This window comes from Micrasema longulum, unplaced genomic scaffold, assembly GCF_059751315.1.
Source record: "Micrasema longulum isolate JH-2025_06_02 unplaced genomic scaffold, ASM5975131v1 h1tg000053l, whole genome shotgun sequence".
In the NCBI taxonomy this organism is placed as follows: Eukaryota; Metazoa; Arthropoda; class Insecta; order Trichoptera; family Brachycentridae; genus Micrasema; species Micrasema longulum.
The window spans coordinates 51,534-66,000 of record NW_028277260.1 but is presented as its reverse complement, the minus strand read 5'-3'; the positions used below and the strand labels follow the sequence as shown (position 1 = coordinate 66,000).

The 14,467-nt window shown below is 33.5% G+C and overlaps 1 protein-coding gene across 2 annotated transcripts in view; it reads right to left on the bottom strand.

Moving 5' to 3' along the window:
- LOC148285167 (homeobox protein homothorax-like) overlaps window positions 1–14,467 on the bottom strand; it is a 211,854-nt gene that overhangs the window by 180,325 nt on the left and 17,062 nt on the right. For both annotated transcript variants that reach the window (XM_088229423.1, XM_088229431.1), the window contains exons 2-3: window positions 3,462–3,685; window positions 2,562–2,703 (exon numbers count right to left, since the gene is read on the bottom strand). In XM_088229423.1, coding sequence (XP_088085549.1) covers window positions 2,562–2,703; window positions 3,462–3,685 — 366 coding nt within the window. The remainder of the gene's footprint in view (window positions 1–2,561; window positions 2,704–3,461; window positions 3,686–14,467) is intronic.

Here is a 14,467-nt window from a genome sequence, read left to right as displayed (position 1 = left end):
ACTTTACCCCAACTTGATTCCATTTTCTAATAGTGAGTTATTTACAACTCGTTGAAAATGGCCCTGAAAATGAAATATTTGGGTACATCATAAGAACGCAAATATTTATTTTTATTTTTAAAAAAAATACAAAAAATATGGATGTTTAAACATAGGCAGAATAGTGAATGTTACACTGCGTGCAAAGTGGCCTTATAACCAGCCAATGACAGGTGAAAGCCTTGTAAATGCCGAGACTTTCATATTCCCATCGCAAAAATGTGTTCCCTGTCTGTTGCAACAAATTTAGGGTGATAATGAAAAAAAAAAAAATTTTAGATAGAGCGCTATTACAGTTCATCAAGGGCGTTGTTCAAAATAATCTAACACGTCTGCAGATACGTAGACTTTCTGTTTAGCTTGTTTGGTTTAAAAAATAATCTAATGACACTGAAGCCATTTGGAAAAATAGTTTGTTTTATAAAATAAAAGTAAATATTGTTTTTTTTTTCTTAAGAATTTTGTTGATTCAGTCTGCTTAATGTAACGCTGGATGAATTGTGTGAGACCAGACCATTCTAGTAAATATTTGTTTCTAATTTCTGATCAATTTTTGCCTTGTTCTTTAAACGACTCCGCTACATTGGCAAATAATCTACTTAGCATATGAGCATTCCGATCGAATGACCCGTATAAATACAACTCAAATATGAAACAATGTTTTGAACAAGTATTATTTCTATTTGGCAGATAAATGCCAAAAAAACTCTGAACGATATTTTTTGGATATTTACACTGAAGGTTAAATCTAGAAATTGTCTGGATTGATTTGGACACAGACGGACTCAAAACATTGATTTGGACACAGACGAACTCAAACACACAAATTGTGGTTGAATTTTTTAAAATATCATTCCTGTGGTAACTCATGCCAATTTTTTTATTTTGTAACTGTTTTTTTTTCTCACGATTTTTTATTAGATGTGTGGATATGAAATATGAAATAATTTATAAGTGTTTTTTTTTTACACTAGAATATTTCGTAGTCCCTGGACTGGCATCTGAAACGTAAGATTGAGCATCTTACCTTTATGTAAGAAAAACGATGAAGATACGCTACGATTGGTGCACCGATGCAGTGCCCTATGCACCATTAGGTCCGGAAAGGGAATGATGATAAATATTTTAAAATTATGGGTTATTTGTTTATTTTATTATACCTAGAATGTCGAAAATTTAATTATAGCGATGACAAGAAAGGTTTTCGTTTCATAATAACTTAGCATGAAGTGAAGGCTGATTCATTGGCTTGATTATTTATTTGAGAACTGCATGTTTATTCAGCATACTACTATATGTAAATAGCTCTATACCTAAGCATCTACGAATAGAAAGATAATATTATCTTTAATACAGTTTTGTATATCAGCACCCAGTTTTACGTTGATAGGAACATATAAAAGAGTATTTATTTGATTCTTAATAAAGCTATTTAATCTCGAGATAAAAAGAGAGCAATAAAAAAATAAGAAAAGCGTGCGTACATGGAACGCTGAACATTTTATAATGAAACATGCATTATGATACGCCATTCACTCGTTAAAATTTCACCCTGTGTGTTGAAACGCTAGATATCAGAATTTCAATTTTAATTTTGTACTAAAATTAATGATAAAATTATAAAAACAATCCACTTGGATTTGTCTGCCTCCGTGTTAAGTTTTTTTGTTTCTCTATCCCGTTCTCGGGGTTTTCTGTTCGATTCTTGGTCGGTTCACCGTTTTATTTTCTATTAAGGAGTTGTTAAAAGCTTCCAAACACTGAGCTTATATTACTATTATTATATTATAACACTATTCCTCCCTGTACTCGCGTATGGTTCTAAATGCTGGGCGTTGAGTAAAAAAGATTAAACGTCTCTCTTGACACTTGATGGGAAAACACAAAGAAAGATATATTTAGACCTGTGCAGAAAATCCGGAATTTGGAGAATACGGTTCAACGAAGAAGTCTACAATATTTACATTGAGCCCAAGATAGTGCAATTTATTGAAATCGGGAGGTTACGATGGGCTGGGCAAGAATAAGATATGCACTTCACCCAAAGCCCCAAGGTATACGAAGCGTTGGTACACCCAAACTCCAATGGCTGGATAGAGTGCAGCGAGATGTGGATGCTATCAGCATCAGGGAGTGGAGGAGTACATGTCAGGATATAAAGAAATGGCGACGAATGTTGAAGGAACCTAAAGCCCACAGTGAGCTGTAGAGCCAATGATAATGATGAAGTTTATCGTTTGAAGTACAGATCAGTAAAATCATTGAAATGCTAAGTAATCTGATTTAAGCTACAAGAAATTTATAAAATAACGTTTAAGGTTCTTGTATCAGTTTTAGTAATATAATGCTGCAAGAGCCAACTTATGATAAACGTCTTAAAAACTATGTTCTATTTTAAAATAAGGTAGTACGCCTTCTCCTCATTGACAGATGTAACCTATCTTAACTCCCTGGTGCATGTAGGGAGAAGTAGCGAAGAGTTTAAAACTAATTTTGATTAAGAAATGTTTTTTTTATTTTACCTGTTTGCTGAAAACAGCTATATCCTCGTTGAAGGACTCGGAGGAGCAGACATCTCCCCCCGCTACCCCGGGGTCACGTGGAGTGCACGTGGCTAACTCGCACTTCTCAAAGATCAGAGCGAGGAGGGGAAACAGAGGGTGGCTGGAATAAAACCAAAGGTAAGAAATTCTTAATAAAGCACATTGAAATCAAACCAAGATAATGCAGTCTCAAAGGATTCTTCAAAATTCTGTATATACACTGAATGATCAGTACCATACAAAAAATAAACACCAAACGGCATACACGAATAAATAAATTTTCTGAAAACTTTAGTTATTCACCTTGATAAATTGATACGATTTTTCAGAAATCTTAACATCCACATATTTTATCAAATTTATTTTTTATGAATTTATCTTATGATTTTAACTATGAATTATTATATTTTATCATAAACATTTGTAAAATGAAGTTCTATCGGTCTAATGAAATATTTCAACAAATTTGGTCTAGAAACAGTTAAATGTGGAGACGTAGAACAAAATCATAACAGGCCCGGTTACAGTAGCTACTATAAGAGTTCTTGCCATAGACAGCTACAGTAATTTTTATGCACATAAAAATGCTTAGTTTTTGACTCTTTACTTCTGTACCTCATTGACTTTTAAAGTGGGTGAGAAGCATAAAGAACATGCAATACTGGCGAAGCTAGTAAAATATTAAACACAGTGCTGGGTGGTAACAAACAAATAAGAACAAAAAGTCAGCTGAGTTCCACTATCGATTCCATGTATGAAAAGGACGGGAAAGTTCTGAAAATGACTACGAGGTAAAGGCTCTGATGGGTCTTTCCGTTTTGATTTTGTTCCAAGTCTCTTCGTTCGTTCGGTTCGAAGCTTTACCCGGCGTGGACTCACCCGTATATCGCGTCCTTGTCCCTCTTGTGTACGTGAGGCTCTGCCGCCATGACGTGGTTGGGCACCGGCGACACGTGGTTGGAGGGGGCATAGTGCATAGCGGCCGCGGGGTGCGGCACGTGAGGCACGTGGTGCGCCCCCAGCGGCATGGCGGCCGCGCGGTGCGGCTCGTACATGCCGCCCGGGCCGCCCTCCATGTACCCGCCATGCAGGCCGTCATCGTACTGCAAAGAGACAATACAATTAACAAAAGTAATGAGAGCACCAGGACATCACAATCAGGAAAGGGGACAAGATAATCAGGATCATCTATAACATTGCAAGGAGATTCCGCAACTAATAAAGACGGTTAGAGCTCCATGAGCATCGAATATTATTTTAGGGATCAAGAAACAGCCACAACATATGTCGAATCAAACAAACTTGTCAAAAAAACAAACCGTGACATCAACAAGAAACAGCCACGCATACGGAAAAAGAAAAGCGTATATTAAAATATGAACAACACATTCAGCAAAGATTAGGATTCATTATGAGATATCCACCCTTAAAATCAAAAGACAGTCATACGAAATAGATAAACATGCAACGAGTAATGGTTACACAGAGTAGTGGTAAAAAATCATAGCGAAATTTACATCCAGCCACAGATTCAGTAGATGACCTATGCCAATCCAAAAAGCGTTTATTCGAACAGTCACAATTATAACCTATCGGAGACACATCCAAAGAATCAACAATATACAAGAAATATACAATGACATTTAAAAGGTTACGAACTATGCTTACCAGAAAGTGCCAACATGATATTTATCGAGAAAAATTTTTAACAACGTTTTTTTTAAATCAACAGTATTTGCTGAAACTGTCAGTGTGGGTATTTGTTAGAGGTAAAAAAAGTTGGATTTTCATAACTTCATTCTTGACGAAACAAAATAATTTAACAATAATTCATGTAACCTACAGTCATAGCTAAAACGAAACCAGAACGAACAACAAACTAAACTCACCAAAGAGAAAACCTAGATATACCAAACTAGTGTAAGATTCGTTACTTCGTTGACATTATCTCCGTATTGTCCATAAACAATATTGTAAAATCTTTTCTGGCGAATGTCAAAGGTCTTCGCTATACTAATAAGTGCATAAATGATTCAGTCAGATGCATTAATAGAAATGAGTGTAATATATTATTATATAACGCCATAAATTTAAAAGTTAGAAGGTAATATTCACCTAACAACACCTTGGAGTTCCTACGCAATAAAATCTATGAAGTGGGATTTACATTACATACATATAAATCTTCTGTTCACTATCTCGCTGTCAGAAAATAACATCAGAGGACTGTTTTCATACCAGGTACAAATGCAAATATATGACAAATTTCTATATCATTATAATTTTAAACTATGATACAAGTTACTTCAATATACGCTACATGTGCCTCATAAAAACTTTGTGCTATTTTCAGAACGGGTTTAATAATTTACATAATTTATTTTTGTTAAGTATTAAGTAAGCCTAACTCATAAAATCATTAAAGAATCAATAATTTTATAACACACCTCTCTTTTATTCCCATATTTTAAGAACGTAAATAAAAAAAACCGACATAATAAAACGTATGAGGCAAATGTAAAAATATGAAATTATAATGAATTTATTGGTACATATTTTTTTTTTCATATTTGAAGAGTTCTTGTATCAATTGTTTCCAATTAGCTCTTAATATCCTGTTTCAAGAACCTTTGTTCAATAGGTACAATTTCAAGTATTTTTTATGTTTATCTGAGAATCTGAGATTTTTTCAATTGACTTAAATTGTATTTTTTTGGTATTCAACGAAAAAAATAGTAATTAAAATCGAATATAAAAATATGCACTACAGCATAATTAAACAAATATCATACTTAATTAGAGTAAATTAAAAGGTCAATATTATTGCATATTGCACACCTGAATTGACCCGCCATTAAAACAATCTGATGTACGTATACATGTCTTTTTGTTTATCTTAAATATGATTTTACAGTAATAATTTAAGGTTATAGAAGGCATATTTGTACATTTACAAATCTTAAAGTACATATGTGTTTAATTTAGGTACGAGTACATACATAGTTCTGGGTTACATAGAGTCAAAATATACAATTTTATCCCACGGCCTAGCTAGAAAACGTTCTCCAAAATTACATTTTTGTCTTAAGTGCCGAAATAAAAAAATAGACATGTGCGGTACGCAAATGTGGATTATAAATCATATCCAGCTGAGAATTCATTCCCGTCAGATACATAATAGAAGCCATTAAGTACACAATAAAGAAGAAGTAACTTGGTTAGATTCTTGCATAACATTCACCATCTTGTCTGCATAATAGTATCTTACAGGGGGCCAATTATCATTTGAGGTGTTAAAAATATACTAATATGTTAATTTTACGGCGACTGGATGAGTTCTCTATGGCCGTGGACAAAATGGCTGATTGTTCGCTATTTACATGATTCAATAAATTTCTTCCCGCTGAGGCACAAATAACCTCTCTCACATTCTAAGAAAATGAACATGAAAACGAAAAATAACTTGGTATATCGTAAATACGTTTTTTTTCTCTCACGAAATGGTATTTACCATTGTGGTGTTTTTCCAGGGTCGTGTTTTGGATGGTTCCGTGGCCTTATGCTGCAACTAATTCGATTCGTAATTCATTCTTATCGCGTGAGAGGGAACGAGAGCGAAATATGGTTTTGATTGCGTTAGAATGAGATGGATGTATGACGAACGAACGAACTTACGAAACGAAATTGTGACATAATAAGCCTACAGTAGAGGTTGGAAGATAGGATTTTAACGAAAACGATGTAACGATGCTTATTAGTTGATAAAATTTACTTACGAAGATGTGCGTAAGAAACACGTTTAGGAATCTGAAAATCCGTTGAAGAAAATTTGAGTTCATCGGTCATATAAATAAAGGTAAAATTTATTGTTTGGTGATTATTTCATTTTAAGTTACTTATTACCTTTCTTAAAATTTAAAGATGTTTAATAAAATCTCTGCTTAATAAATACTCTTAATCCTGCTTCTAAGAACCTATTTCAATTTCAATATTCTGAAAAGTACATTGTTCCGTTAATTAATATTTTTTCTAAAATATGCACTAATAATAACTTGTGGTGTAATGGTCAGCGTGTTTGCCTACCATGCAAGAGGTCTCGAGTTCGATTCCCGACATGGTTGATATGAAATATTTATTTAAAAGGGTGTTTCCACACTTGAATATTTCATAGTCCCTGGACTGGTACCTGAAGCGTAAGACTGGTCCTTACCTTCATGTAACAAAAATGATCAATATAATTAGGTGCGGAAAGGGAATGATAAATAATAATCTTCAATACTAAGATATTACGAATCTAGCAATGCTCAGTGTAGATACCACATTTAGAAATTAATATGACCTCAGGTGTTTTTGTTTTTCTCAGTAACTATGACAAAAATCAAACCTCTGACCGGGTTAATGGTGTTGAAAAAACACAGGCTCGCAAAAGTAACCAACCACAAGCACGCAATTTCTTCTTGGGAATAGGCAGATGTTGCAATGCTGGTACGTCAGCCATTAGGGCCTTATTAAACTTCTTCTCTCTTTTGACTGGTGGTGGAATTATTCGAACAAGCCCATCATTTACCCGGTTTTGTATGTTAAATTTGTTAAATCAGTTTAATCTAAATTTATATATTCCGTATGTAGTACATGTCTTATTTTTCCTATTCGAAATTGAGAAATAATTCTTTTAAAGCGTATTTGTGACTGCGATAATACGCAACATTGTTACACGAAAGGTTAGTTAGCTCGGGTTGGGTTAGGTAAGGTTAGCCTAGAGTAGAAAACTGACATGGCATTTTAGCCAGAAGATAAAAATACCAAATAAATATACCAGTGATGTAAATCTCCTAGATTTCAATCACCCGCTTTCATCAAACCACTTGGAGCCTACCTTTAAGCACTTTTAAAAGGATGACGGCTTTTAAAAAAGTTATAACAAAACCACCTCGCCATCAATTTCGATGATGTGGCAATTTCGGGCTGTTAAAAAAACGGGCCACGATAAATCGATATCTTAGTGGGTACCTACCCTCCCTCCTTCCTGCTCTATGCTACTCGGAAAGTAAACACATCTGACGATTATTATATTATATCTTCAATCTCCAAATACCCTTTATTATCTCTGGCTATGGCGGACTTACTGTTATTATGTCGAGTCCGGGCGCGAAAGTAGGCGGGACATTGCGTTTTTTACTGCATTAAACGGGAAAAAAAAGAATAATAGTCGTTTGACTAACCTACTGTTTTCAATGTATCACGAACGCCTTTTACGACTTTCATTTTGCAAAAAGAAAGCGCAATTATCATTCCATTTTTATGAAATAGCAATATTTATATAATTTGAAAATCTTTTTGGATTCAACTGGCTCTAAATCAACTGTCAGTAAAATATACAACGTTTTTTGATAATTTCGCAGTAGATATTAGTACTTGTTTTAATGAATTTCATGTCTAATGAAAATAAATTAAACATTTAAGTAATAATAAATAAAATTATTTTATCATACTTCCCAAATATACATATTTTTCGTATTTGTGCCAAGAACTCAAATACAGAATAACATATTAAACATTTCCTTCTTTTGTGGGACTCCAATATGAGAAATTATTAGATATTTATGTAAATTTTTGCCATTAGTACCAAAGATAATTTCGGCATTTACAAATGTTGATTTTTAGTCATTTGGGAGAGAATGTTATTGTCATGGAAAATGAGAAAAAAAAACTTTTCAACGGATAGTTTTTGCACAAACAAATATTTTATCAAAAATTCAAAGCTGAGAACTTTTTATCTTTAGATATAAGTAAAATAATATAGAAGTGATCAACTTCGCCTAATGTATGGAAGCGAAGCATGGAGTTGGAAAAAAAAGGGACGAAAGTAGACTGAATGCTGTTGAAATGCGATGCCTCAGGCGAATGTGCGGAAAAACAATGTATGATAGGTGCCCTAATGTCGAAATTAGAGCAGAATGCAAGGCTGAGTTAAGCATTATCGACAAAATTAAGAAAGGTCTTTTGTGATGGTTCGGTCATGTGGAGCGAATGAATGATGAAAGAACGGCTAAAAAGATTTATGATGCGAATGTGTCTGGTTGTAGAAGTCGAGGAAGGCCGAGAAAGACATGGCATGATCAAGTACAACAAATTCTTGAAAGTGGTCATGTGAAAAGTCGGAATAATCGACGTGCGTGCATGAGAAGATGTATGAATGTGAAGGAAGCAAAGGAAGTGTGCCAGGACAGAGTGGTGTGGCGTTCTATCCTCTCTGCCTACCCCTCCGGGGAAATGGCGTGATGGTTAGTTAGTTAGTTAGTGATCAACTTCGCTGCAATATTTTACGATCCAGGGTTCAATTACCGATAAGATTTGCACAATTTACATGTAAAAAATTGCCATTAGTTATACATATTTTATTGTTTCCATTGACCAGCATCTTTTGTCTTTTAAAAAAATATTTATTCACTGTAGAATATCTGAATCTAGCATACATATAATACTAATAATAATGTTTGGATAACTTATATAGCGCCATTTTTTTTAAATCACCTCAAGGGCGCTGTACAGTAAATAAATATCCCAGCACGTCTTGCAGCTACAGAGCGCATGGGCGGTTGGGATTCTAGTTCCTCGTCTCCAATTATGATACATAGGAGCTAGATAACAGCACGTCTTGCAGCTACAGAGCGCATGGACAGTAAGAAATCTAGCCCCTATTTACATTTTTATTTTTAAACATTTTATTCGACAATGAAGTTTAAGTGATATTTTAAAAATCGAAATACAAAGCAAATTTTTTAATTGTATTATTGTTCCCCTTAAGTTGAGGCTTATCTGCGGGTTACATTATATATTTTTTTCATTCATGTTTTGTATTTAAAATACATTGTTTTTTAATAAAAGTCGGTACACAATTTAATAAAAAAGAAAATACTTATAAGCACACTTAATAATCATTTATTGTCTTTTGATCGGAATCGGGTTGTGGTTCCGTGTCTAGCTAGTGTCGTGGACTCATGGATCAAAGTTTCGAAGATCGCACCCCACTCTACCAAAATTGATTTTTATTTTCTAATAGTGAGTTATTTACAACTCGTTGAAAATGGCTACTAAAATTGAAATATTTGGGTAAATCATAAGAAAGCAAAGATTTATAATTTTTTTAAAAATGTTATGATCTTTTTGAATTTACTTAAGTTTTTTCATCACGATTTTCGCTAGGTATAAGTTCATTACGAAGCATCATAACTGGTCATAGAGTAGTTTTTGTCCATGTTTGTGCCAATAATATTATATATAGGGATTTAATCTATCCTAATATTTGTATTTATGTGAGGTGTAAACATATGAACTATATTTTGGTGATTCAACCATCTATATTTAGATTAATTAAATAGTGCAAACAAAACTCCGAGACACCATGAGTGACACATAGCCGTGGAAAGAGCCAAGTTAAGGATAAGCTTGAGATATTAAGTCAAATGAGGAGGTGAGAACTGAAGTCACTGACATTATTAACCGCATAGCGACCCTAAACAGAGCAGGCCACGTAGCCAGAAGCTAAGACGTGAAATGGCCTCTTGAATTGGAGACCTCCACAGCAAAAAGAAAAACTGGGCAGCTACAACTTATGTGGAGAGGTGACCTCGACAGTGATATCGGTGAAAAATGAAAGCAGTCTGCACAAGACAGGGCGACACGGAGGCGAACGGAGGAGACCTTTGTGGATTGGACAAAATAGGCTTAGGAAGAAGAAAATGATTGCACTACATTCGATTCTATTCTAAAAATCTAGATTATTATTTTAAAGGCCATTACGCGACCTGGCAACAAAACCGAAACTGAAAGATTTATATTTATTTTTGTAGTAAATAATCATCATAAGTTTAGGATTGCACTATTTTGATATAGAACGCATTTGATTTCATTCAATCAATTAAAATAATCGCCAATTTAAGAGATCCAACAGAAAATGTCGCCGCGAATCACAGAAATACAGAAAAGCCAACAAAATTTGCATGGCTAATTGTCAGTTAAATGAATTATTTGATCAGTCAAGATGCATTGAGATAACACAAAGCATATTATTCTTTAATATTTATTCTTAACAATATTCATTCTTAATTATTGTTATTACTTTGGTTAAGGAGTGAGTTTGTAACCTACACGTCTAAGTTTAAAATATTTTAGATAACCCATCTTAGTGTGCATAGAACGCTACTTATTCATTTAATCATAAATTTATCATTATATCATGTCCGCTCCCTAGTTGGAGCATATGGTGTTCACGAAGATCCTCCAAACATATCTGTTGCGAGCTTTTATGCATTCTCCATTCAGAAGTTTTGACAAAAACTGACGAACAGTCAGCAGTGGACATCCAGGACGTCGAAAACCTAAAGCCTTGTAAAGTAGGCAAGCGTGGTTAAGGCTGTCGCGAGGCATCCGCAGCACATGGCCAAGCCAACCGTATTGCCTCCGTTTGATGACAGTTGTCATGTTTGCAAAGGCAAATTAATCATTTTAAATTATATTGAAATAAACATAAATTTATTCCTCACCAAACATTATTATATTGGGGTGTTAAGTGTTAAACTTTAAAAGTACGCATATTTTTTTCGGGTTCGAGTTTTTTTTCCCGGTAGATGGATTTTTTTTTTAAATTTCAAGTATAACATTAACGGCCTAAACAATGTCCAGAATATACAAACAGAAACTGCACAAATAAAACTTCAATTAGTTGTTCTGTGCTGTAATAAATTGTGTCAACAAAGTAATAAGAAATTTAGGGTTCTGGACATTCTGGAATTGTTTAAAAATAATTATTTACTTCAAATCTGTAAGGATCACAAATTTGATGTTTCTGGTTCACGAAACATTAGCACGAATAAAACAATTATTATTATTATTATTATCTGAATTCCAAAATTAAAAACAACAGGACAACATCTTTACACAAAATCCCATATGACACCAGAAGATGATATTTTTATTTTACATTCCTGAGAGTATTTATATAAATACCGTAAAGAATAAAAACTGTTTAAGCATTTAGTTAAAAATTATATTTATAATTATTTTTTTATATAGCACTGTATATTTTGTAATTTAATTAATATTTAAATTTGTTGCTACAGAGGGAAACATTTTTGAGAAAGGAATATGGAATTCTAGGCATTTACAGGGCTTATGATCTGTCATTTAAAAAAAATTATGGATAACTTATAAACCGCCATTTTCGAAATATAACACCTCAAGGGCGCTTTGCAGAGTGATTCTACAGATTTTAAGTTGTAATTTAAGTAAAATAATTTAGTTTGTTTTCACATGCTATGGTTTTATTAAAATGATTCAGAAACATCACTTCTTTGAAAACTGATTTGCTATTTACAGCAAGGAATCACAGTCAAATTACGTGTATATTTTAGGTTACAAATTTTAACATTATCTTTTTTACTTTATTAATAATATTTACCTATTAATTTAAACCTCTCTTTCAAAAAACGATTACCTGACGGTTTTAATTTCGACATGCTTATACCTTAGTATTTAATGGTTTATAACCTTCGATTATTGACTGGCGTCTTAAGCCAAGTACAAAGATATTCAGTGACGTCAAATTAATCAAGAGGCCAGGTCCGGTCAATAATGTGTCGTTAACGTTATTTTGTTATTTTTATTTTAATAAATAAAAAAAAAAACACTTCACAAAAATTCAACACTCTGCGATGCTTTGAGTTTTCAAATTTTTTATTGTAATGATATTATGCACGCAGCGTTGATTTAATGGTCTATTGATAAAGAAAAACGGGATTTTTCTTATAATACTTTAGTATTTGTTAGGGACACGAAAAAGCATAATCTTATTTATTATATCTTAATTATTATACACGATTGATTTTGTGGCATAAATATGATAAAGTTTATTATAATGAAATAAATCTGTAAAAATCTATCCCATTTTATATACAAATACGATAATTGCTTAAGATTTTCGGGAAAAAAGCGAGATTGCATATTTTGTAAAAGTTGTTTAATTATAAATTACTAAAGTTTTAATATTGTGTGGTAGGTACGAGTATTTAAAATAACCAAAATGTAACAATGTTTCAAATTTCAGAAAACTGTTAAACATGATTTAATCAAAAGTTTTAAGAATCATCAACACCTTTCCGTACCTAATGGTGCATAGGGCATGGCATTGATATACAATCGCAGCGTATCTGGATAGTTTTTATTACATGAAAGCAAGATGATCAGTCTTGTTTCAGGCGCCAGTCCTGGGACTATGAACAATTCTAGTGAAAAAACCCTTTTTTAAATTAATATTTCATGTCAACCGTGTCGCGAATCGAACCCGAGACTTCTCGCATGGTAAGCAAAATGTGCTGACCAATACACCACGAAGCCAACTAAGAATATATCAGTATGTTTAATGTGTATAATAATAATAATAATATCTATATTGAAAATAATAAATGAACTTTTTTGGTTGTTTTTATGTATAAAACAGTGAATGCGCTAACCACGGGTATTTATTAAAACGTACTTTAGGAAACCTACCCACTGTATTATAATTGTACTATTTTATTTATCAACGAGATATTGATTTATTTATGTGATTTTACATTTAAATGGTTGACTATAGAGGAACCTATAACTACCTCAATTTAATTGAACTAAATTAAAATATTACTATGCACCAAGTACCTATCCATCAATAGGTACCTACCTACATTATGTATTTATTATCTTGACTAGATAATGCCAATACTTAACTTCATTTTAATTACATGATTTTAAAGTTGGCTATTAAAGCCATGCGGGAAAGCTTATTCATACCTGTTTTAACCTATCTCATGGGTTGGACAACGAATAAACTTGTAATTAACCCCTAATTACCTCAGAATATTACCATCATCATTAAGCATACGATTTATATTTAATTGCATATAATGCATTGTTGTTAATTATTACACTATTATGTAGATCATACATGAACTTTCACAAGAAAAATGCAATCAGGTAAGTGTTTTTAAGGACACGTGATTTCATTACTAGGAGGAAATACTACCGATGAAGTGTGAGAAAAATCTTAGTAGCAGCAAAATAACGCTTACAATAAATTATTGTTATGAGGAATCCGTCGGCACCGATCGCGTATTCGTTAGTCGCGGTAAAAACATTATTTGATATTTTAAATGCATCGGATACTGCGAAAACAAACGAGATGTTTTTTACAAGTGAAATCGATTTATGTTTACGAAGAGCCTTGGTGAGTTTTCAGTTTTGGGGTCATCCGAGGGTGAGAGGGACAGCCGCCGTGATTGATGATGACACCAGAGCGGAGCATCGCCCCCGCGCGGTACCAGGTCGGCAGGAGACAGTGGGGGTTACACACAACGTACTACGTTTGTATAACAGTTTCCTTTATTGATCGGTCAGCGCGGTCGATAATCAGACGAGACCGTGAAAATAATAGAATACCTATATTATGTTCTCCTTGTATAGTGTACTCGTATTAATTACAAACAAAGTAAAGTTGTTGAAATTAGAAGTGCTCTGAGAACCATTTTTCGTACACTTTAATTCTTTCTCACGGCGATGGCAGATAAAAGGGGCAAAATCTTAATAAATAACGTTCAAACTAACGCAGGTACATAGATAATGTATGTATAAATATCAATTAAAGTAAATGCAAAGGAACCTTAGAAATAATTATCTAAGTCGATTTACTCACGAGTCACGGATTGAGCACAATAATATTCCCCCTATGGGTACCGGGGAAGCAGAACATACTCGTATTCGTACGTAAGGTAACATGCGCACCGCCTGTTCCCCTGGTATACATACGGACATGAGCTCGGAGCTAATTACAGAGGAACACCGGAAAAATTCTC